The sequence below is a fragment of the Sebastes umbrosus genome, chromosome 1 (assembly GCF_015220745.1).
Source record: "Sebastes umbrosus isolate fSebUmb1 chromosome 1, fSebUmb1.pri, whole genome shotgun sequence".
In the NCBI taxonomy this organism is placed as follows: Eukaryota; Metazoa; Chordata; class Actinopteri; order Perciformes; family Sebastidae; genus Sebastes; species Sebastes umbrosus.
This window is the reverse complement of record NC_051269.1, coordinates 40,533,614-40,559,088: the sequence shown is the minus strand read 5'-3', so window position 1 is coordinate 40,559,088 and position 25,475 is coordinate 40,533,614. Positions and strand designations below refer to the sequence as shown.

At 40.0% G+C, this 25,475-nt stretch overlaps 2 protein-coding genes across 3 annotated transcripts in view; both read right to left on the bottom strand.

The window, feature by feature from the left end:
• phactr3b (phosphatase and actin regulator 3b) overlaps nt 1-14,143 on the bottom strand; it is a 66,238-nt gene extending 52,095 nt beyond the window's left edge. Inside the window, exon 1 of one of the 2 annotated variants that reach the window (XM_037781925.1) lies at nt 13,912-14,143. In XM_037781925.1, coding sequence (XP_037637853.1) covers nt 13,912-14,071 — 160 coding nt within the window. In that variant the 5' untranslated portion in view covers nt 14,072-14,143. The remainder of the gene's footprint in view (nt 1-13,911) is intronic. The other variant, XM_037781908.1, reaches the window with a different exon arrangement.
• Nucleotides 14,144-24,118: 9,975 nt separating this feature from the next.
• The window catches only part of LOC119489489 (deleted in malignant brain tumors 1 protein-like), a 63,283-nt gene continuing 61,926 nt past the window's right edge, over nt 24,119-25,475 (bottom strand). The window contains exons 29-32 of the mRNA XM_037771995.1: nt 24,965-25,113; nt 24,595-24,837; nt 24,337-24,496; nt 24,119-24,222 (exon numbers count right to left, since the gene is read on the bottom strand). Of these exons, the coding sequence (XP_037627923.1) occupies nt 24,136-24,222; nt 24,337-24,496; nt 24,595-24,837; nt 24,965-25,113 (639 nt within the window). The 3' untranslated portion in view covers nt 24,119-24,135. The remainder of the gene's footprint in view (nt 24,223-24,336; nt 24,497-24,594; nt 24,838-24,964; nt 25,114-25,475) is intronic.

The window sequence follows — 25,475 nt, the reverse complement described above, 5'->3', positions numbered from 1 at the left end:
TGTTTCTTGTTTGATAAATTACTTAAAGAATTAATTTATCATAATTGTTACCAATCCGTTTTCCAACTAGTCGTAAACATATTCCTGGTTAAAGTGGCAGTAGGCAGTATATTTTTGGCATCATTGAGCAAAAATTCCATAATAACCTTTCAGCATATTGTAATTCAAGTGTTCTGAGAGATAACTAGACTTCTGCTCCTCCTTATGGCTCTGTTTTCAGGCTTTAGAAAATATAGCCCGTGTGACCGGAACTTGGCGTTCCTTCAACAGATTTCACAATGGCGGCGGAGTCACAAACTTTCTCATTTTACAGCTAAACCGTGCACTACAAGATGATTCTGAGAACATCTGAGGCGAGATATAGTCATTAACGTAACAGAATATTGATTCATATTTGATCAGCGCTGCTTAGTTTGACTGTTTGATCAGAGTTTGCGAGTGATTGACAGCCGGCTCTCATAGACGGCAGATGGACAGCGGACCTCAGATCAGCTCTTACTGCTTGTTTTCCTCCAATATGTGAAATCTTGCAGATGCCGTTAGGAGCACCGGAGGACACAGAGGACACAGAGGAACATGATTTTTTTCAGGTTAGCTGTTTCATGTACTATTGTCACGGTATAGCGACCGTTTTATAAAATTAACTTTTTGGAATCATATTTGCTCCAATCTCACCTACCTCAGCTTTAACCGTTGACATCCCTAATGACAATACTGATATTAAGCTTGTAAAATATTTGCTATATTCACCATCTTAGAATAGTCTTTGTTGATCCATCTGTCATCCCCAACATCCTGACGTTGTGTTACTTTGCGGCTTTGTTCCTGAAGTCCTTATCAGGTAAACTTACAAACAAACAACAAATGCTGTAACTTTTTGTGAGGACATTCAAATGTTCTGTTCCAATAGCATGTTTGGCTCATGAAACGAAGCATGTGATAGCTCCAGTCCTTACAACAACTGAGGCTGGTTGGAAAGAAACTAGAGAATAAGCAATCTATTTGTGGAATAGATAACTGGCTCATGTCTGTGTTTTGGCTCCCTCTAAACAGCCATACTGCTTTAATTGCATGCATTTCATGGGGTTAGCAGCACATCAGAACAGCCGTTCGGTGCTGATTAGTAGCTTTCATTTGTACTTTTTAGGGCTTCAAATCCAGCAACCAGTCTCAGCAGATTTTTGCAGCTGCTGCCCCCCTAATCCCTCCTCCTCTTCCTCCTCCTCTTCCTCCTCCTCTTCCTTCTCTTCACACTGCTGAGAGATTCAAGTCTGTCAGCGATCAGGCTCTCCATTCCTACTCTGGGCTTAAGCGTTTGCTTTAATTACATCTGCCACGGAGAGCAAAATATCTCTTTTTGTGCTAAAGCTCTCACTGGGCTGTTTCTATTCCCTATCTCCGTGGGATGCAGTGGAGATTTAGTAAAAACAAATGGCTGAAAATAACTCAGCTGGGGTGGTCTCGAGCCTTTATTCTTGCTTTTACAGGGCATCCAAGTGATCATATCACAGCTCTGTTTCCATTCGTCCAGCCCTCCCTATCCCCTTGTTGTAGGATGAGGATGTCTAAAGGATCAGCTGGATGCTCGGTTGTGTTCTTGTGTGCAGCATATTGCTTTTACTCGGCTCTGAAAGGAATTAGGTCAGCACATGAAACATTCATAAAAGAAACATTATGTGTAAATGGCTGACAGCTTAAGTCAAGTAGCTCTGCCTAACATGCCTAGCCCCTTCGCTGGGTAGATCTCTGCCTCTGCTACACACATCTGTGTTTCTTTCTTAAAATAAGGCATCCACCCTCAGGAGTTACGACAAACATGTGACATGCAGAGCAACACCAATCTAAATCCATAAAGGCAGTGTTGCTCATGTACAAATCATGGACATGGAGAGCACAATGGAGCTTAAAAGCAAAGGTCTGTTGGGAGAGAAAACAGTAAGTTGGCTGTGGATAACATGCACCGCGGTAAACACAAGCCACAAGCCATTCATCTCTTTGGCTTCACCACCACTCTCGTTTTAATTTGGCCTGTATTTTGGGGAACTTGAACACACCAGAGAAGCAGTTTTTTAAAGTCCTACTGTATGTGCTTGTTGTTTAGAGATCCCACATTGTTTGGTTGTTGGGGGAGGTGGTGTGTGTGTGTGTGTGTGTGTGTGTGTGTAGCGGGGGAGGGGGTAGTACAGTTCACCATTTTCTGTCTGTACTGTCGTTCAATCAAATCTGTACATGGAGACAAAGACTATCTATATTAATCTGTTCTCTGAAAGGAAAAACCCGCCTTGAGACAGATACAGCACATTATCACACGATATCCTTTTGATGCTAATTACGCCCCGTAATTTCAGACAATTTACTCTTGATTAATGCAGATGGCAAAATCCTCCCCAAAGCTAAAAAAATGTATGATAGCAACTCATTTTGAGGATATTTTGGTACCAGCCTATTAGCGGACTGCCATCATTTTAAAAGCTCCACTGTTTCTCAGGATTTCAATTCCAAACGCAAAATCATAACCATTTCTTTATTTCTGTTATTCAATGTTTCTTTCACAGGTCCTTCTGCTACTTTACACCAACATATAATAAAGGATTATCTGACCTAACGTGGACAACTGGTGAAAAATATCACTTCATTTCCAAGGTTGGAATTGAAATTAGGGATGTCCATAATTAACTGTTTAACCGTTAACCGACATTAAGCATTTTAACCGATTAATGCTATTGGTTAAAATAAATGTTAATAATTAACTCAAAAGCTGAGCGGCTCAGAGGAGCAGCTCGTCACTTTAAGGAGAAAAGCTGGTCCACCTTAACAGCCCACCTTAAGAGGCAGAGTCGGAGTTGCAGGATACAGGAAGTCGGCTCCGATCTCTGGAGTTGTAGTTTCGTAGCATTTATTCATCGACAAATAAACTGTACACACACTGCTACACCTACGTTCACAGCTAGAACGCCACCAACAACCTCACACTCACCGCCAACACACACACGGTCTGTTGGAAACTCGCTAAAGTTACGCAGACTACGTGTGCAGCGTTGGTGAGCACGAAGCCTGCGGCAATGCTAGAGCTGCTAATGTAGCACAAATACAAACTGTTTTTTGCCACTCGCTAAAGTTATGCCGGGCAGACAAAGTATCGTTACGCCGGGCAGACACAAAGCTGACAACCTGCTAAACTAAACTAAATGTGCGGTGGAGACTTTTACTGGGAAAGTGGCTGCATGTCCGCGACACTACACGCAGCATCGTAGCTGTTAAGTTAATGCTCCCGGACGGTGAACTGGGGACTCCCGTCAACCAATATCTGTTGTGCTCCTGCAACTGGAGTGAAGCACAAATCTTATCGGTTAACGGTTAATAATCGGTTAACGAGGGTCGGTTATCGGTTAAGAACATTTTTCAAAATGAGCATCCCTAATTGAAACAAACAAAGGAATAACCTGCAGGCTACCACAAAGGTTATATGGTAAATATTGGTGTATTTTTTGAGTCATGGTGAAAGAGTAGAACCATTACATTTATATTTCTTCCCACTCCTTTTCAGACGTAATATTTATTTATGTTGATTATTTGTTGGCTATATGTTTACTGTTCATTTTATTTGCTATTCTTGTTTTTGTTTTTTTTACTTATTCGTTACTTGCTCGAAATAAACAAACAGAAATAAAGTGAAACAAAATGGTTGTCACTGTTCACTCATATTTATCAACATTTATCCCAATTAGTATATGACTGCATGAAAATGTTATGCATGTTAAAGGTAGGGTGGACGATGTTGGAAAGCTAGTATCATTTGAAAGTAGCATCGCCTCAGGAGCTCCGTCTAAACCCCCCCCCCCCTCCCCTCGGGGCTCCTTCCAAGGCAACTCCCCCACACACACACACATGCACGAGCACCGCCGCATCGTAGCTACTTCACAGACACAGAGCGGAGAGAGGACCTCAATTCAACAACGCAACCTCATGACAAGTAACCGTGGCAGTGCTACTGCAGGGCTGAGTTTTCTCTTCCATTCTGCAGGAAACGTGCGGCGGCGACGTGCTTTGAGTTCAGGCTGGTGCACGCCAATGGTAGAGTACGAGCAGGGAGGCAGGGAGGCATCTGATTGGTTCTTTCAAAGCGGACCGTGAGGCATAACATCGGCAACCCTGCCTTTAAGTATATTGTTTGTTTTCATGAGCGGTAGAATGGTGCGTCGTTTTAAATGTTGCGGCCGCAAGAAATTGTAGGGCGGCATTATCTCCTTTCCTTTCGTAAAGGATATTCCAGTGTATCCTACGCTAAAGGAGATAATAAAGGAAGCATTGAAGCACCTTTCCTTAGCATTTAGAGGATTCGAACAGCTCTTATCATGGCTGCTACTTAGATACTTCAGGGTCATTTCACTCCATTAGCAAAGTGTGCACGTTTTTGCAGCTTTTGTTTTTAAATAGAAATGAAGTATAATACTGGTGTGCAAATTCAACATGTGCAAGGTTACTGAAGAAGCAAAGTAGTAGTAGCAGACAGATTAACTTCAGTATAAGTTTATGTCCTTTCATTGCATTGGTGGAGGGTGATGTCATGTTTTGTGCTGCCTCTGTGCTGCTCCCTGTCGTCAGTGGGACCCGGGGACATCTCAGCATAGTGCACAATGGCATGAGAGATGAGCTGGCACAAAAAAAAAAGTGAGGTGCTTTTGAATTAGCCACTGCCACTGAGTCTTGGCCAGCTAATAAAAAAGAATCAATGCTGCACCAAAGACTCAAGGGTAAAACTCAATGATGGAGCAACCTATTACCGTCTCAGCAAAGTCACATTTTCATAGTCCTAGATTAGTCCCATCACTTCTGCAATGCTCCACATTAATCATCACCATGCTGCCTATGCTAAATCACTGCTTTCAGATGTTCCACTTTTGAAATGAAATGACATGAAACACACAAAAAAAAACTCTGAGGAGCTGCATCAGTTCTAAAAATACCCAAAGAGGAGCATGAAGATGAGCAAAGTTTGGTTTTCTATGTGGAGTTTTTCCGTTTTAACATCATCTGATTGAATTTCAAAGCTTATTCTAATGGTGCCAGCACAGTGTTCATCCCTGTCTCACAGTCTGAGGGTTGATTTCACATAAAGCATCTAAAGAGCATCTCACTTAAGTCTAATTCCAACTCATCTTAAACCTTGCAATAAAGTGCTGAGTAATCCTGAGCAAGTCACTGTCCATTCCCGCTCTATATGCAGCACGACCTTGGACGGGCCGTTTGTCCCTATTCTATGTGAGAGGTCTTGTGACTGCAGTGCTGGACTCGCTGTGACAGTGACAGCTTACCTCATTTATGCAACATCCATCTATCTGCCAAGTAGAGCCCTCTTGTGGCAGTTTCACCTACTGATACACTTTAAACTGCACTTGATCCCAGAGAGCAGCATTTTTAAACCTCTCCAACTGGCAGGTGTTTAAGATACCCTTCAACAATTATCCAGTCTCATCTCCGCTTGCTATTTTAAAGACGGTCCGACTGCAGACCTCACGTCTGGGCATGAGGTACGTCACTTCCATTAGCGTAACTGTTATCTGAGAACCTTTTCAGGTAAAAAAATAAAGACAATTTGTTGTAGTGTGCTGAGTGCAAAAGATTTACTTTTGATTAGGGCTTAACGTGTTCATGCAAATTTGTTTTAATGCCACTAATTTCTTGAACGCATTAATGCAGCTTGTGATTTTTTAGGTTGTAGCAGGCTCAGTTTTAAAGCTATAGTGAAGACACTGGTATCAAATTAAACTACAAAACATAAGGAAACCAATGGAATTGGTATATCACACTAGCTTTTCACAAAGGAGGTTAAATAACGCTCCAAACTTGTGTTAAATTTTATGTTATGTTATGGTCATTTTCAAAGGGGTCCCTTGACCTTTGACCTCCAGATATGTGTGAATGTAAATGGGTTCTATGGGTACCCACGAGTCTCCCCTTTACAGACATGCCCACTTTATGATAATCACATGCAGTTTAGGGCAAGTCATAGTCAAGTCAGCAGACTGACACACTGACAGCTGTTGTTGTCTGTTGGGCTGCAGTTTGCCATGTTATGATTTGAGCATATTTTTTTATGCTAAATGCAGTACCTGTGAGGGTTTCTGGACAATATCTGTCATTGTTTTGTGTTGTTAATTGATTTCCAATAATAAATATATACATACATTTGCATAAAGCAAGCATATTTGTCCACTCCAATGTTGACAAGAGTATTAAATACTTGACAAATCTCCCTTTAAGGTACATTTTGAACAGACAAAAAATATGCTATAACTAACTATGAACAATCACGTGATTAATCGCGATTAAATATTTTAGTCAATTGACAGCCCTGCTTTTGATATTAGGTAAAGTGCAGGTGATGTCTTCCTGGTAGAGAAGCTAATATTTATGTTAGCCCTATAAAACCATGTGAAACAGTTTCTGTCAAATAAACCTGAAAATATATCTTGATTGTAGTGAAACATGTGCCTTAACCAAACCAACATGGAGGTGCCAAAAAATTGCAGTTCCTCAAACGGCCACGTGAGGCTCCAAAAGCGAGTCAATCCCCATAGACCTCCATGTTAAAATGCCCAACTTTACAGCAGAAATAAACATGTCTACAGCCCTGTATAAAACACAGTTTTGGTCTCGCTCATATTCCTATTCATGACAACAGTGGACCCTCTCTTCCCATTGACTCACAGACCTGCGGTCCATACCCGGAGCCGCAAGCTTTACAGCACACCTCGCCTGGACCTCGCTGCCTCCCGGGAACGTGGACTTAGACCTCAATGTGTCGTCTCTCCCCGCGGGCAGGAACAAGGCTCCCTGCTCCCGGCGTGATTGTCAACCGGGTTGGACTGTCCTCAGTGCGTCAGGGATCTGCGGCAATGTCGGCAACCCACCCGACCCGTCTTGAAACACGGACCTCGTCTTGTTTTCCATGCTTTGTGTGTGGCTTTTTTGCTGCGTCATCATCATCATTCATATCTATACAACCGATGTGTTCATGATAAAATTGTTTACTAGAGCACAAAATTGTTAACAAGAGCACAAAGTTCTTCATAGATGTAGCCTCTTAATTAATTTTGCCCTCAAAGCACGCCAGATTGATGCATTTAACTTTAAAATCTACAACATTTTCTTCATATCTCAATATATAGTGCAGAAAAAAATTTGCAATATCAGTTTTTCCCCAAGCCCTAACGCCATGAGATCTGCAGTTAGACCCTTCTCAGTATTTTGGTGATATCCCAGGTTAAAATCTCTAGACAATCAGCCTCATACCAATTCTGTCATGGTGCTTTCACAGACACTGCCAGAGTGCGAAATTTGAATATTACTAACAAAAATGAGGCTGTAGAGAACACATTTTAAATGAGCTCAGTCTATGCTGTGGATTTAGTCAACTTTGTGACACGGCAGACAGCCAAATGCTTTTCCATAGAGACGACTTTGTACAATGGACATGACATTGCTTGATTGTTGTTCTATTACCAGCTATCCACACCTCTCATCCCATCTCATCTCTGACTGCAGTTGCTGTAAAATGACTCATGTGGCTGTGAAGAGATTTTGCACAAGTTCCATGCTGAGCTGAACATGCATGTAGGAGTGAGCTGCCAGGTGCCAGGTTTGCTATTCCCTCTGTTCAATCACAGCTCTGAATATGGAATGAGACACACTGGCTTATGTATAGGCTTCCTGATTAATAAAACATGAGGCAGCCTGATTCAAATAAAAGGAATCCTAATCTCCTCATCAGGCCCCCTCTGCCTCCTCTGACTGAATGAGAGGACTAAACTGAGGCCTATCAGTAGCTGAGAGGTGGTGGTGGTGGGGTGCTGTGGTTGGAGGACAGCGGAGGAGTCCGGGGAGAGAGCCTTTCATGTTAGAGCAGCATGTCAGATTAGTAACACAGCATCAGCTCAAATAGGGAGATGAGGAGAGCAAGAGAACAGACTCCTGCAGGCACCTCGATCATCTCTATTAAAGGACCAGACGGGGGATCACGTGGCAGAAATGGAATATAATACTGTGTTTTCTTTTGTGTATAATAACCTGAAAATAATAATTGTTGTGTATTTGTTACCTTAGAATGAGCCGTTTATATCTACATAGAGAGCCAGACACCATGTTTCTACAGTAGCCCAGAACGGACAAACCAAACACTGTGCGAACACGATAACGTTACCGGCTCCAGAGTTAACCCCCGCCGTCACTCCACTCAACACAAACAAGACACAGGAAACCTCTGTTGGTCTTGAGGAGCATTTATTTCTGCACAAACAGCAACAGCTAAACTGACTCCGTTTTCTGCTCCACTGCACGCATTCGCCGTCGCTCTCTCTCTCTTGCTTCACCACTCACTTCCCACCTTCAAACACACACTATGCACTGACTCTGCTATTCTCCAACTGACCTAACAGCTCAACAACAGCTCTAGATAGGGCCATTCGTGCATTCACGTCGGCCACCGTAGCTGTCCTACCTGCTTGGCACACGAGAGAGGTTGCCATCTGCAAGGCTTTCATCCAGGAGACCGCTGTTCGTGTCCCGTGTTCACAACGTTCAGTGTCATTTTTTACTGTACAAATGTAGTCATTTTAAGCCCAACCATGTAGTTCTTTCCTCAACCTAACCATAGTGGTTTTGTTGCATTGTTGCGTTGTTACAGTTGTTACGTTACGTTATGTTGTTCCATTATTATTCAAACACAAACTATGATCTTTTTTTCTAACCTTTACCAAGTAGTAGTTCATTTCACAATGTTAATCACGTGGCATTGCGTTTCTGCAAGCGTGATACAAGGCTGATATGAAACGTATTTATGACACGTGTTTTTGGTCATTCAACGTATTCATGGTTTGCAGAAACGTCCAATGCCAACATTTTTTCTGGCGAATGGGTTGGAAATAAGACAACCTAGTCAGTTTTTTTGTGGGCTGTCTAGATCAGAAAACGTGATTCAACAAGCCATTCAGATTTGGCTCCTCTTCCTATGTCACATGCAGGCTCATTTGAATATATCGTCCACAGCTTGAGAACTACCTTTGTAAAGATGCACCATATTTTTCTTGCAAGCTAATCAGAGCAGACGGGGTTTTTTCGGGAGGGGATCTTACAGAGACAGGCGCTAAAACGGAGCGTTTCAGACAGACGGTGAATACAGGTATATTCAGACAGACAGTAGGAGAAAAATAATGTATTTTTTTAAACTGAAAATAGAAGTATGAACATGGAAAAAAGCATGATATCTCCCCTTTAAGTTCAGTTCAAAGTGGATCCAAGCTTATATTTTGCTTAAAATTACATATTATATATTGATTACAACTGTGAGTTCACCAAAAGCCAAACCCCTTAATATATTGTATTGCTATTATATCATCTAGTCATTGCTTAATGAAACAATTCGGTAGGCGAATAAATTAATGCGGATAATTTGGCTTCATATTCAAAAATCACACTTGTCTTCACTGCCAACAGACTAGAAGTTGGAAAAATTGGAGTCATTCTGCCAAGTTCTGTTTGAAGGCACGTTAAGTGTCACATTGCACCCGCGTCGTCTCTCTCCTGATGAAAGTAGTGAATATCCGGTTTGCCAACTGCTGCATATGCCAAGATTTGAATGCAGCATGAGTTCCACCTTTGGGCTGAAATGTTTTGGCTGCACTTGCTGTTCTGCATCATCTCTAACAGAGCTAGTGATGTAACCTGTATGTGCTGAACAAGGTGGTTGCTTATCACAGGCTCCAAATGAAACTACAGAAGACCATAGAAAGAGATTTTAATCCATAGCACATTGTTTTCTTCTCAGTCTGCTGTCTCTAACTGGCACAGCAAAGCATTGTCACCCAGGCGGTAAGTTCGGTGAAACATGTATTCAGGTTAAATCAGAGTCCTCGGTGCTCGGTGTGCTTTTTATGGCATCAGAATGAGCAGCGTGAGAATCTGATTTGAAAGTAAGTACTCAGTCTCAGCACAAAAGGCATGATTTTTCTGTTCGGTTGTAGCCGCGTGCCATAGAGAGAATGCTTAATTTCTTCCTACATCATTATCAAAGCATCACAATGGAAGAAGAAGTCAATTGTATCTTAAGACCAGTCTATTGCGCAGCTGATTCACTATGACATTGCACAGCTGGTGCCATGATAATGTCACAATCAGAGACCTGTCGCTGCCCCTTTTCTCCCCCTTTACTGGAGATGGTTCTTCAAGTGCCAGGATCAAAGCCGCAGTAGGGGTGCCAGAGCTACGAAAGGGCTAGCACCGAGCAGAGGGGAGGATGGAGGGGTGGGGGAGGGCAGGCGGGTTTTCACTGCTGCATTGCCCGAGCCCCGTCTGCCTGCCTGCCTGACGCTGCACAGGAAACGTCAGCTTCTGATGAAATCTGCTACGGCGCTGAAGGGCAATCTGGGTGAATATGATGTTGAGTTTAAAGCGGCAATGAACGGTACATCACAGGACGATCCTGCAAGTGCTGTCTCAGAGTTGCACATACACCAACGCTGTTACGTAACCATAACAACCACGACAACGTGACAAGAACTAGATTCAAAACCGGGGGCATGGACACAACAATATCCGCCGTTGGCAAGAGAACTTGAAGATCCTTCCTGCAGTATCCGCTCCGGCCCTCATATCTAAAGATAGCTGGCCCTGTCAAATGCTCTGATGTTCAAACAGACTGTAGCATCACACACAAGTGAAAATGAAAGTGTAGCTCAACATGACCCTCTTTACACGTTGCATTAAAATGCATCTCGTATCCAGATTTTATCTACATATGATTTAACCTGATTACATTTACACCTGGTATTAATATGTGTCTGCAGTTTCCACACTGAGATCCAGCCTGGTCACACAAAAACCCATGTGAATGACACGATAGTGCGCAAGGCAAAAGCGTGCCACAGGAACGCCGTTCTTGCTTTAGGCAAGTGTAATTTACGCCATGTAGTCTGTACTGACTGCAATGTAAACGCATCGGTATAAATATGCTACTCTCGGAGTTACTGACATAGAAAAAAGTGAGAAAGACCGCTTATGGTGGAGGAGGGGAGGTGGAGGGGTCCAACAAAAACATGAATTTCAAGCAGGAAACCAGTGGGAGTTGGAAAAAAATGTATTCACCTATGTATCGCAATTGTTTTTTTATGATTTTTAATGCCAGAATTTGATATATTTGCTTCATTATATCTATGCGGAGGTAGAAGGAAGTTATCACTTTTATTGTTGTAGTCTGAGTAACGTGACGTCATATCCGTTCCGTATCCTTCAACCGAAACAAACAGTAACCGGCCAGCCGTAGCGAGCAGAAACCGGCGGAGGGTCGGTGTGGATCCGACCTGCACGCTCACATGTTAAATCCAATGTGGTAAACACTACACATACATTAAAGTATGGAAACACTTTGGGTTTCACACATTGACAGGAAAAGCAGAGCTAGACATCACAGCTTAAGTTGCATGCTAACTCTGTCACGGACAGGAAATGTTATCGGATCGCGGTAACGTGCGGTCGAGCCGGCCGTCGCTTTCATCTCCCTGGTCAAATCAGCAGACACAACGACTGTAGAGCACCCATATACTGACATTTATGTTCAATTCATTCAAACGGCCCCGATGGAGCTGACCATGGATGGATAAAGAGAACGGAGCTGACGGGAGAGCTAGAGACGGACTTGGAGAAGTTAGAGGAAGTAGACACGTGTGACTATGTCCGGTTTTCAAAATAAGGTGTTAACAAAGGGAACCGTATATACAAAATACGTGTATGGAAATAAGGTTAATTGGATTATATTCACCTGAAGTATAAAACATTACATGTCCCTTATAAATTAAAAAGAAAATACCTCTAATTTGTGAGGGAAATGTCTTTATTCTTTGATTTTTTTGGGTTGCTGGAAAAACTTTAATAAATAATTCCTGACAATGACTGATATATTAGACTTCAGGACATTTCTGATACATACATGCTGAAAATCAAACATTTTAATGTATTAATTTAGATATTTAGATATATAAAGTCCCTAGAAGTGTATGATTAAACTTTTTCCCATGGTCTAGTGTTAAAAAAGTTAACAAAAATCGCGATAAATTGAAATATCGAATCGCAATACATGTAGAATCACAATGCTGATAGTATTGAATCGGATAGGTGTATCGTCCCAGCCCTAGAAACCAGTGTTTTGTTTTGTAAGTTATGTTTGTGACGCGTTTTTCTCTGCTCTCCATTGGAGAGGCGCTGCATACAACGTGGTCACATTAGCCTCAAAATTTTGAATATTCACTGTTGCTAACTACCGAAGCTCCAGAACCCCAAAAATGGTACTCGGAACACTTTAACTCCACCTCCCAGCCCTCGCTCCAGCCTCGGTCTGGGGTTCATTCACATGAACGGAGGAAGGGAAATAAGTCTGGATTCGGCTGGCCACTACGAAAATTTGCTTCAGAGCTCGGCGCTCTTCCTGGGGGCTTGATTTACACTTATAGTCAATGTGGTCACAATGCGCCCCTGACCATCTCCGGAGGTGGTTTGGCCGATCGGATCACAATCTGTCCTCGATGCGTTTTAGGTGCATTTACACCGGTACTTTCATCCATTCAAGCACTATCTGATTGCAATCCGATCACCCATAACACATTTTAATGCCAGGTGTAAAGGGGGTCTATGTTTGCTATAATATGAAGCCAAGAATCATGTCTCATATATTAAACTGCAACCCCCACACACGTCAGACTGTGATTCAGTAACTGAGCCCTTTATTTGTACAGATACAACAGCTACACTATCAACTTCTCTGTTCAACTCGTCACTCTTTCTGCTGACACACTGTAACCAGTACAGTACACGGGCGATGATGACTGCTGGCAAACAGCAACGTCGTCAAGGGCCTGCAAGTTAAAATGAGTGATTTATCACGCTTTCATATCGATCCACCGTCCGATGCCTTTCAAACCAGTATATCTCTCGACTGCTGCTCGGTAGCTGTTGAGCAACAGTGAATGCCTGCCCAGCGATTCCCAGTGGAAATGTGAATCCCATCTCGCAAATAAACACGATTCACAGTCTAAGTGGCATTTCACTTTGAATGGCTGGCTGCTGTACATCACCGAGTGTATTGAGAAAAAAAAAAAAAAAGAAAAAGAAAAGAAAAAAGATCAGTAAGTGGAGCAGACAAACACCATGTCGGCTCACGGTTGGAGAGCCAAGTGCTGCCTTCTGCCATTTGGATCACCATGGAAACAACCAAATACACAACCAGCACTCTCATCAGCTTCAACTCAACATACTGCAGTCCATGTGTGATGGCAAGTTGTACATCCTTTCCTATCTATCTATCTATGCTGCAAAAAAAAGGATTTCACGTATACAAAAAACCTGGACCATAAAACATACATAGAGGTCATGCTGATTTTCATTGCACTAATGACATCAACTGCAGGTAATCCACAATAATTATGTTTGATTAGGGCTGTCAATGGCAGCTTGATGATATAATAAACTGAGTAATGGGTGACATGAGGTAATACACCACTGCCAGTAACCATCTGCAAAAGACCAAAATCAATGCGTGAAATGAATATAGACTTAACTAGTGTGACACCAACATCTCAAATTGTTGCATTGTTGCAATTTCACATATAAGGCCTGGCTACAGCACAGCAGTGAGTAGCCTATATGTAACGTTAGGGGATAGTAATGACGCACGTTTTACAACACAACCTACGTTTGTTGCATACAAATTCATAGGGATCACCATGGATGTGATGAGCTGCAGGCGAGCCCCGACATCATGAAGTGTTTCCTACATGCAAACACCTGCCAAAAGCCCAAAGCAGATGACAGATGACCAACATGCGTTAACCCTTCCCTCCCCAACCCTCCCACTCCTCTTACCTGCTCGGTGCGCTTCACCCAGGCGGACCTCGGTGATGCTGCTCGGGTCACTCTGAGATCTTCCTCTCTGCAACACGCAGTCCTCCTCCAGCCCGTCCGATGATGCCATGGTGAACAGAGAATGAGATGCGTAATCACCGTTAGCCAAGGTCACTGGCATCAAGTGGTGGAGCAGATGTAATGTGGATGGACGGATGGACTGCTGCTGCAGCTGCAGCTCCTGGTCCTCGATAAGCAGCAGCAGTGATGGGGAAATCCATTACGCGCAGCAGCATCATGCCTCCTTCAAGTGCTGCTCGGAAACCTCTGTCTTTCACACATACAAACTCGACTTGATGTTACATTTGGTTTTAAAAAAAACCTGAAATTTCCCCTGTATTTCAGGAGAGCTTCAATGAATGAAAGACTTTTATTTCGAACATAAAATAAATAAAAACAGATACAAAATAATAACAAACAAAACAAGAGTAATATAGTAGTACATAGTGTCCGAAAAGGAGTAGGTAGAAGTAAAACTTATATTTCCCTATACCCCTTTCCAATCTCTCTATCTCTCTATCTATCTATCTATCTATCTACACTGTTAAGAATTTCCCAGAAAAATAACAGTATATACTGGCAGCAGGGTTGCCTTTATGTTACTGTAAAATTAACATTATTATACTGTCGCTGAAATTTACAGCTTTGTACCGTTAATGAAAAATACAGTTTGAACTGTTTTTTAAAATTAATTTCACAGTATTTTACAGTTCATTTAATGTTTAAAGACACATTACATAGCTGTTTTTCACCTTTCTTTTACATTATCTTACTGATTTGTTTTAATGCACTATTTAGGTTGTATTTTTTACATATAACATTATTTTTTGCCTAGATGAATAGACTTAGCAGGTTACAGACATAAGAATAGTCACACTAAATACAATTAAAGGCACTTGTTTGGAAAAAGGCTATAATAGACTTGTTGACACTGTACCCAAAATGTGTGTCTCTAGCTGCTACAAGCACAGAATGCAAACCAGAACAACATGTGAGTGAAGAACAATAAAGCTGATTCACTGATTTTACAATCATGTACAATGTACAAGCCTCAAATGAGTAGATCAGATCCCAGAATTAAAAAAATACTGCATGAAACTGTTACTGATGATACTTTAGACAGTTGATCAGCAGTAAAATGCTGTTTTTTAAGAATGCATTATAGTTCAGTTAAGAAACAGCCTATGAGCGTAATTTAACAGGTTTACTTTTGTATTAGGAGTAAAGCATTGTTTTTAGCAATAACAGGTTAATACTGTTGAAATCCTGCTGTAAATTAACAGCAATTGTTTACAGTGTATCTATTGTGCACTCTTTTTCTTGTTCGTCTCTTTTATTCAGTGGTGGAAGAAATATTAAGACCTTTGACTTTGTTGTACGAATTTTCCTCTTAAATTACAACCCCCCTCCCTGTCACAAAACATTTTTTGAATATTGCCCAGAAGTGAATTATGTCATACTTTGAACATAATTATTGCGGTTTTAAATTTTACCAAATCCATGAATTTCAATGCATGTGACTTTAAAAACAGTGTGTTCCCTATATCCCACATTATTTACTAGCTTCAGAGTCATAACGTCTGTGTAACATGAAGCTATTTATTAGAACAAATTGCAATTACAGTGATGTTGCCATGGTGACAAACACAAGCTTATACATCTACAACATGTCAGGGGAAATTGCCTAAATCAAAAATTAAAGTGGCAGCAGGCAGAATATTTTTGGCATCATTGGGCAGAAAATCCATAATAACCTTTCAGCATATTGTAATTCATTCTCATGGCTCTGTTTTCAGGCTTTGGCCAATCACAGGTCATTTCAGAGACAGAGCATTCCTATTGGCTGTTCATTCAACGGAGGCAGCTGTCAATCACTCCCAAACTCCGATCAGATGGTCAAACTAGGCAGCACTGATCAAATATGAATCAATATTCTGTTACGTTAATGCCTATATCTCAAATGTTTTCAGAATCATCTTGTAGTGCACAGTTTAGCTGTAAAATGAGAACGTTTGTGCCATGTTGAGATCAGTTGAGGAAATACCAAGCACCGCCCACCAGCCGGAGCACATGTTCTCATTTTCTGAAAACATTTTATGCAAGAAATAGAAATATATTACAGTAACAGAATATTGATTCATATTTGATCAGCGCTGCCTAGTTTGACCATTTGATAAAAGTTTGCGAGTGATTGACAGCTGCTCAGAGACTTGTTCAGATTACCGGCCTCATGCACTACTGTCAGGATATAGTAAATATGAATAAATTATAAAACATTTGCTCCAATTCTACCCATTGCTGCTTTAAATGGGCTCTGTCCACAGAAAGCTTGACCCCAAAATAGCTTGCACCTTCAATATCTAGCCTATACATAATGCAAACATGTTTGGGCTACAGGAATCTGTTGTTCGCTGAACTGAACAGCTCATGTTTCTGGGTGTAAGCAAGGCACGCACCTTTTTTAGGGGCAATTTCACACTTTGATGGCTGAGGTCAACTTTTAAATGGGATATGTCTTACAGCCCTTGAACGCAGCGTTGGATTCATGTACACTTGGGATTGGTAGAAAATGGGGACTTTCTTAATGTCATTTTCCCACTGGACTGAATCGTCTATTTATTGAATAAAGCATGTAGGACTGACAGTCAGAAATGATAGAAGATGTATACAGATGTAAACGGGCGACATTTGATCTTTACTTAGTTAAAGCTAGGGTTGGTTCGTTAGATTTAAAAAATGATCTAACCCAAAAACCCAGCCCAGTGTGGCTGACTCTTTTCCAATAAAATTATCTGGCCTTCCTCCAAAGCCACTGAACGGAAACAACGAACATGGCTATTGTTAGTACTCATCGAATGAAATGATTGTATGGGCTTATTACAGTCCTGGACAGCCACAGATACTGGATTTCTTCAATGTGCTGAAGTGCATGTCAATGCTGTTATTGTCTGAATAAGTGAAACTTAACTTTCACAGTGGACTCCACGGAGCATCTCCCGCTTTTAGCATTTGCATGTTTATGTGTCAGGCTGTGTGTCTGTCAGGTTGTCTGTGTAGGCTACTGTTTGTGAATAGCACCTGTGCGACTTGTATAGACCAAGCCCCCAGGAAGAGTGCCAGGCTTTGAAGCGAATGTTTGTAGTTTTGTGTCCGTCACGTAATGCCATTGGACCCCAAAACACTTTTTCCATTGACTTACATTGGGAAAGAGATGTCTGAAAATCAGCGGATAATTTTTTTTTTAGGTAAAACAACTTCCCAGTACGAACACTTGAATAGTCCTTATTTAAATCATGAGGTCCTAAAAGTTATAAAATGCACTAATAGCTGAATCCAGAGTTATTTCCCAGCTGGAGCGAGGGCTGGGAGGCGGGGTTAAAGAAAACGCTACTGCGCCTGCTCTATGGGCCCAATGGATGCTGAAGTTCACCGGATGATCCGGGTCCTTTATCACTCAGCAGTCGAGCCATTTTGGCTTCATGCGCCACTGAGCAACTCTCATAGGAATGAACGGGAGCCCGCCTCCAACGTTGTATCCAGTTCTCTTTATACATCCATGGTATAGACTTCGGTAGTTAGCCTCTGTATGTCCTTTCCAAGTTGCCATATTGGAGCAGTGTTAGCATTGGGTTGGCTGTACGCTAAGTGGCATTAAAGCAGTGTGGCTCAGCGTTAGCTCCGTCGTTTTTCTCTCTTGCACTCTCGGTATCTTACAGATACAGATCTGGAGTTAAAAAAATTAATAAATACACAAATATAAAATGCAGCTTTAAACCTGCGATAACAGCCTGCCTTTTTGATACCATTATGAATCAGCAAAGTCAGAAACATTCAAATACTTCCTAACTTTAACTATGCAGGGTTTAGAACATAAAGGCAGAAAGATTTTTTATGGAGGAAATTGGTGAAGAAAATAAGAGAGAGAATAAGAGAGAGAGAATAGTCCATGTGAACCGGTATAGTGAGGTTAAATCTAGCACTGTGGAGAAACGTTTATGAGCACGTTCCTGTTTTCTTTATATATCAGGTAGGGCTGTCACGATATCAGATTTTCACTACACGATTATCGTGGCCAAAAGAATTCACGATAACGATATTATCGTGATAACTATGGAAAATTTGAAAAAATATCTTCTTGTCATCTTGAAATGTGTTTATCGGGCGTTTCGTCTTTTACCATAACTGTACATATAAAATGATTTATTAAGAGGTGCTGGATTATCTACACAATATTATCATATGTATATTATTAAAATTACATCAATATTTCATTTTGACATATCATGGTTATCGTCAATACTGGTATATCGCTACACCTCTAATGTCAGGACACAAAATTAGCAAATGAGGTTTTCAGCACTCGCAAATAAGTGTGTAACACTTTTAATGATGCACAACAGCAGAAGGAAACACCCTAGGTTTTCCTCAACGTCTCTGAGACATAAAATATGTGGGTGTGTGACTCCTCTTAAACAGCAGCCAGGAACCTGCCGGTGATTACCACCCAGCTGACAGATCGTCAAAACAAACATTATCAAATCCTAATAAAACAAATTGCAGCGAGAAATTTAAGCTATAAGAAAAAAACACATCATATTCTGTTCTTGCAACAACCAGATAAGTGACCCATTGATTTACACATTAATAACAGAAAATGCATGTATATGTATGCTCATCATGTGCAGAACCTCCATAGAAAATACCAATACAAATACAACAATCATAACAACATCATCAAAACATAAATACAGTAAGAAAAGTAGTAGTAAGGAAGAATAAGATAAGATAAGATAAGATATTGCTTTATTAGTCCCACAGTGGGGAAATTTGCAGTGTACAGCAGCAAAGGGAATAGTGCAGAAACAAGTAGCATCAGTAAAAACAACAAGCAAGGTAAAACAAAAAGCAAAACAAAAGGGAAACAAAATATGAACAATTTAAATAGAAGGAAATAAACAAGGGGAAATATTAAAAATAGGAACAATATATACAGTATTGACAATAAACAGACTATTAACATAATTGCATATACACCGCTTTGTATAATTATTAATACACCGCTTTGTGTTAATGCAACAACTAGATAAAAGGACGACTTGAGTTGCAAACTAACGATAAGAAAATGCCTGTGTAACGGTGTAAATAAGAGGGTTTTTGTAATAAATTGATGTTTAATTTTGGACAACCAACCATTGTTTTCTGTAGAGCTTTTATTTTAAAAAACAGTGCATCTAGCATTGCAGACAGCCAAGGCTTTTATTTTGTATTACATTCAGGTGCATTGTGGGTAACCTAGAGCAGAATGAAATTGTTAATAATATCATTTAAGTTGTCACAAAGTGTGGAAAAGTCGCCAATATCATATGGTTTAACGCTGTAACTCATATGCAACACGTTTAGTTAACTTATTATTCCCGTAAATGCATTATTACCGATAATGAAAACGTGGATGCTAGCTTAATGAGCAACGAGCACATGGCGAGTTTTTAATGCACACCTTTCTCTCCTTTCATTCAAGTTGGAGCGGGCTGTGCCGACCATCTTAACTGTATTCCTGACCTGTCTGGTTGTGTGTGTGTCCCATGATACAGGTAGGATATGTTAGTTAAATATGCATGTTAAATATGTCACGTAGCGTAGCGTAGCCATTTTAGCTCAAATTCACTATGTTATTATAGGCAAAAGCCATTCATTTATGTTTGTTAAGCAGAGGGTGCCTGCTGTGTTTTGTAACTCTCCTGAAGGTGGCAGCAGAGCACAATTAAATGTAAATCTTTTCTGTTGTTAAAGGAAAAATGAAAACGAATGGACATCTGGGCCCAATTCCTTAATTACTGTGTGGAAGTTTACTTATAAAAGCAACTTACAACCATTATGCGTACTACAAAAGAGAGAAATCAGGATAGGAAATGATGTGGGATATAGGGAACACACTGTTTTTAAAGTCACATGCATTGAAATTCATGCATTTGGTCAAATTTAAACCCGCAATAATTATGTTCAAAGCAAGAAATAATTCACTTCCGGGCAATATTCAAAAAGATGTTTTGTGACAGGGAGGGGGGGTTTTAATTTAAGAGGAAAATTTAATTTTAAAAAGCATTGTGTTCGTACAACAAAGAAGAGTATGTGTATTTCAGTCTGTGGGGTGGATTTGTGGAATGGGTTGAAGCGGAGCACACCTATAAATCAATTTAAAAAGCTATAAAAAAAAGATATTTTTGGGAGTAATATGGATGAGAAAGAGTTGTGTTAAGGGTTGGTTTATATTTATTTTTTAACTCCGGATCGATATGTGGGTTGTAAATAAACTTGGGATGCTATGTATTTAATTTGGGATGTAAATAAATCTGGGATAGTTTATATATACTGGAAAAACAAAGTTTGGAAACTTGTGTTTGGTCGATTATTTCTCTGTTGTTACAATGCTAATTGGCATTGTATTTTACATCATTGGAAAGCCTTTTTATTTACCTTCACAATGATGTCCAACTTGTAAGGATCATGCATTTGTGGGATGAGCAGTACAGCTGATTATGTGGGTAGCGCCCAAGAAAAATTTGCCAAAATGCTATGCCAATGGAAAACAGTGTTTCCAACTATGTAAAATACAATGCCAATTAGCATTGGAACAACAGAGAAATAATCGACCAAACACAAGTTTCCGAACTTTATTTTTCCAGTTTATATGATATGGAGAAGTGAGAAAGGGGTAGGGAAATATAAGTTTTGCTTCTACCTACTCCTTTTTGGGCACTGTTAATCTTGTTTTGTTTGTTATTATTTTGTATCTGTTTTTTAAAAAAATATTTTTATGTTCGAAATAAAGTCATTCATTCAATTCCAATCTGGTCCCTACACCATCCCACTCCATGACGAAGTGAACTCCGTTTGTAGTCACACTAAAAGCTCAATGAAGCACCCTTCTTTAAGGTGGGAGGTATCAATACAGCAGCAAGCTTTGGGACGAACTTCCCTCTCTCCGGCAAGGAAATAAAAATCACAATCAGAAATACTTTTTTGAAATTTAGTTACGTTTTGCTCCTGTTCTATAATATAAATATATAAAAATAGAGAAATCATAAGAAAATAGAAATAAGAAATATATATATAAGAACAGTGCAAATAATAATGCTGAAAAATAGGATCTATGCAAATAATATAAATGCATGCATGCAATTATAAAAATGAAAGAATAGTGTGAAATAACAATATTAATTCAAATGTTCTGTATACATAAATGCAGTGTTAATGCCGGAGTAAACCAGATTATTGCACAGCTGAATTATTGCACTAAATTATTGTGCGGTTAAGTCAGTAAAGCACAGTTGAAGATATAATAAATTATGGGGTCATAGCTCCCGATAAGGGTAAAAAATAATAAATATATGTTTAGTATATATATAAAAATATACAACAATTTACAATCTACTGAACATGTCTACCGTTTTCTAGACTAGACAAGGGTATATTTGATCCTAAATACAATCTATTTACTTTATGTTATTGATGTCTGTATGACAATAAAGTAGAATAAATTAAATGTCTATCAGTTTGAGCAGTTTACTAGTAAATGTTTGTACCGGTAGTCGCACAGAACTTATATTGGATCATGTTCCATGAACGTTGTCAGTAAGGGCAGCGAGTTAAGTCGGCATTGATGGCTCGCTGTAGGAGGGTTTTATAACTCACTTCCACTTCCTGCTACAGAGTGGAAGTGGGTCGGAAGAGGGTGTAGGGGGTGGTTTGGTATTGGGCCTTAGAGTTTGGGATGAACAAACACACTAGCTGTACTGTTAAAATCACTTTTAATTCATTTAAAATTGATCTGATTGTATATACTAAGCACCGCCCAACAGTCGGAGCACAGAAAATAAGAACGCTCTCTCAATGAAATGACCTGTGATTGGTCAAAGTCTCCCTCTAGGTTTTTTAAAGCCTGAAAACAGAGCCATGAGGAGGTGCAGAAGTCTAGTTTTCTCTCAGAACACTTGAATTACGATATGCTGAAAGGTTATGAAATTTTTGCCCAATGATGCCAAGAATGTTCTGCCTACTGCAGGTAGGCAGAACATTATAGGGACTAATATGGGTACCAAAAACCCAGTGTCATACTGTATCAAAGCATGCAATACAGCTGTCCGTCCACATGGGGGTAGGCTCTGCCAGTGTTATACTTTGATGATCCTTTAGTATGAGTAGTATGTATCCATGATGGGTGTGTGGATTAATAATATTGAAATATTTATTAAAACCATAATATAATTATATAAACTGTTTAGTTTTGATAATAGGCTAATAACAGTATTCTAATAATATTAGTTTTCTCCATTCTTTTATTTAGAACAAGCAGTCATATTTATGACTTTATGTTTTTTTATTCATGTATATTTAAATTAGTTTATAATTTTTATTACAGAAAATTACAGTTTCAGTTAAGAGATGAACACATTGTTGTTGCTAAGGAGCTAAAAGAGAGCCACCATTGATGATAGCCTACATAATGTAATGACTGGAATGACATCAACAGGTGATTAAATTTAATTGAAACCATACAACATCTAAAATGAAAAAAATATCATCAAAATGTTTGTGCACTTGTTATGTTAACCAGCTCCCTCCAATATAATGTCAGTTCTCACCTAAAGATCCAGATGAAAGAAAAGGAAACATGGTTATAACTTCCATACACTTCACAGTGCTGAGACATCTGCTCTGATACAAGATTGTATTTTGTAATCACAGGTAATCGGTCCAATGGAGATGGGATCGAGGTGATCTGGGCCTGTGTCAACAGAGTGATATGTTGAGCTATAAGTCTTTCTTCTGCAAACCTGTGAGGTAAGAGGGGGTAGAATGATTAGATTAGAGTGTCTGACTCACTGGAAAATAGTTTTGGCTCCTCTTGTCACACAGGCCTAGTCTGCAGTGAATGAAGACATATGGGTTGCCACCAGTGGGCAACCTCTGGTTCTGAAGAGTGAAGCCAATGCTGAAGTGCCTTAAACTTGCATTCTTTCTAACAACCAGCAGGGGGCGACTCCTCTGGTTGCTAAAAGAAGTCTGATTGTATAGAAAATAAGCCTGCTTCTGACTTGATTTATAACCTCAGTAAACATTGTAAGTGGAGTTTATGGTCTCAATTGCTAGTTTCAAGTCTTTTTCAATACAGCATGATGTTCTTTAGTAAATTATGGTCCCATTTAGAGTCAAATAGACCATAAAGCAGGGGATGCTTTAGGGCGTGGCTACCTTGTGATTGACATGTTGCTACCATGGTATTGTCCAGTTTGGGTGTTGTCCATATTTTCGTCTTACAACTTTAACTCTTTCACAGCATGTTTTCTGTTCATGACAGTTCATTGTAACATCTAAGTCATCTAAAAATGTCTTGTTCAGCGTGCTTAGCCCCACTGTGTCACTACTGGTTGCAAAAAAACAAGATGGTGACGGCCAAAATGCTTAACTCAGCTTTAAATAAAAGTAAACACTCCCAATATTAATTCTGATAATATAAGTGAAAAAGAAAACATAACACAAAACTGTTTTTTGTGGGAATCATAAAAAACTTTATTGTCCTCCAGGCAATCGAAATTAGAAATGACTTTGACGTGGTTCACAAAACATACACATAGTGTTGACATGTTGTCCCATACAATGTGATCATGGTCCTGAGCCACATAAAGAAATTAACTGAAAAAATAAATAAAATCCCCAAACACAGACCAACTAAGTCAGAAATGATGGCATATGAGGCTATGGGAACGTTTAAATCAACAGGGTTATATATCCATATTGCTCCACAGTTAACCGTACCCTGTGTCTAATAAACTTTCAAATAAAAAATAGAAGTATTTGGAACAAGCATAATTGCACATACCCACTCATTAGTATTATATCATAATTTGTATTAATACAAATATTTGTATTATTCCCATTGTATTACAAAAAAGTACAAAGGTAAAATATGAGGGATTATACTAAAGAGTTATAATACTGAACCATTACAGTATATCATACAACATCTTAAGAAAATAACATAACACTCATTTTCAGTGTTTATTAGCTCCCTCCATTAATATGTCAGTTCTCCCCTAAAGATTAAGATGAGAGAAAAGGGAAACATGGTTATAACTTCCATACAGCTTACAGTGCTGAGATATCTGCTCTGATACCAGACTGTATTTAGTGAAAGTTGATTGGTCCAATAGTAGTAGTAACGTTTCCTCCTTCAACTGTGTCAGCAGAGCGATAAGTCCTTTTTCTGCAAATCTGTGAGTTGAGAGGGAGTGTAATGATTAGACACCTATACTCAGTGTTTGGATATAAAGCATTGATTGCCTATTGGTTATTTTGATTGAGTGAGAGGATGAGTGTCTGACTCACTGGAACACAGTTATGGCTCCTCTTGTCACATAGGCGTAGTCTGCAGTGAATGAAGACGCATGGGTTGCCACCCTGGAGAGGGAACAGCAGGGCAGAGAATCGAGCACGGTAGGACAGGCCGTTCTCAACCACTGACACACGACGAGAGTCAGTAGAGCACCTGTCAGAGATGTCAGATCAAACCATTAGGACCATTACACATCACCATAGATTTTACATTTTCCACTCCAGTCCATCTAAATTAGGAGAGACACATACCTGGAATGAATGAGAAAGTATCGAACGGGGTCATCAGGGTTTGAGGAGCTAGTGGTATAGCACTCCTCCAGAACGACTGCAAAGCTTGGATCACTCAGAGGCACAGATGCTTGCACATGCAGGGCAGAGCCCACTGGCAGAGAGAGCGGACCCGCTGGGTAGCTGTATGAATAGTTGGAGTCCCGGAAAAGATTCATGTAGGCTCTAGCTTTGGTACCTGATCCCGCGAGGCCACCCTTAAGGCTGTTAAGAAAGAAAAACAGTTAGACATGTATTTCACCCCTGCAATAGTAATTATATTATCCAGTGACGTAGGCCCACATCTTTGAAATGTGTTGCATACAGTCAACGAATGAAATAAAAGACTCACAGCTGAGGTTTGATTACAGCATTCAGGCTGGTTTCGGTGTCCAAGGGATAGGCACAAGAGAACGGAATAATCAAAGGTAGAACGAAGGAACCGTTACTTAGAGGGAAGAAAAACAAGCTGTTGCTGTAGATGGCATGGGTGGTGTTGGTCTGAAAGAAAAAGGTTGAATGAATGACCAGTCATGTGTATAATCAATCAATCAGTCATCTTGAGCTAAAGTACGAACCAGCATGTGACTAGGAAGTCAAAGAAACCATCGTTGGTGCTTCCGTTGTTAGCTAGCTTACACCTAACATCTGTACAGCTGGTACATTGTCTGTTTGAGGTGGGCAAAACTTTTGTGATTGACGTAAGGTGAAAATTTGCCTTGCTTTCTGTCTGAACAAACCTTTAGTCTCACCAGACAATATAAAGATACATTTACAGAGCAGTAAAGAATAATACCAGTACAAGAGAACAGAAAATGAATGAATACCATAGACTTATAGACAAATAATTAGGTGGTAAGTAA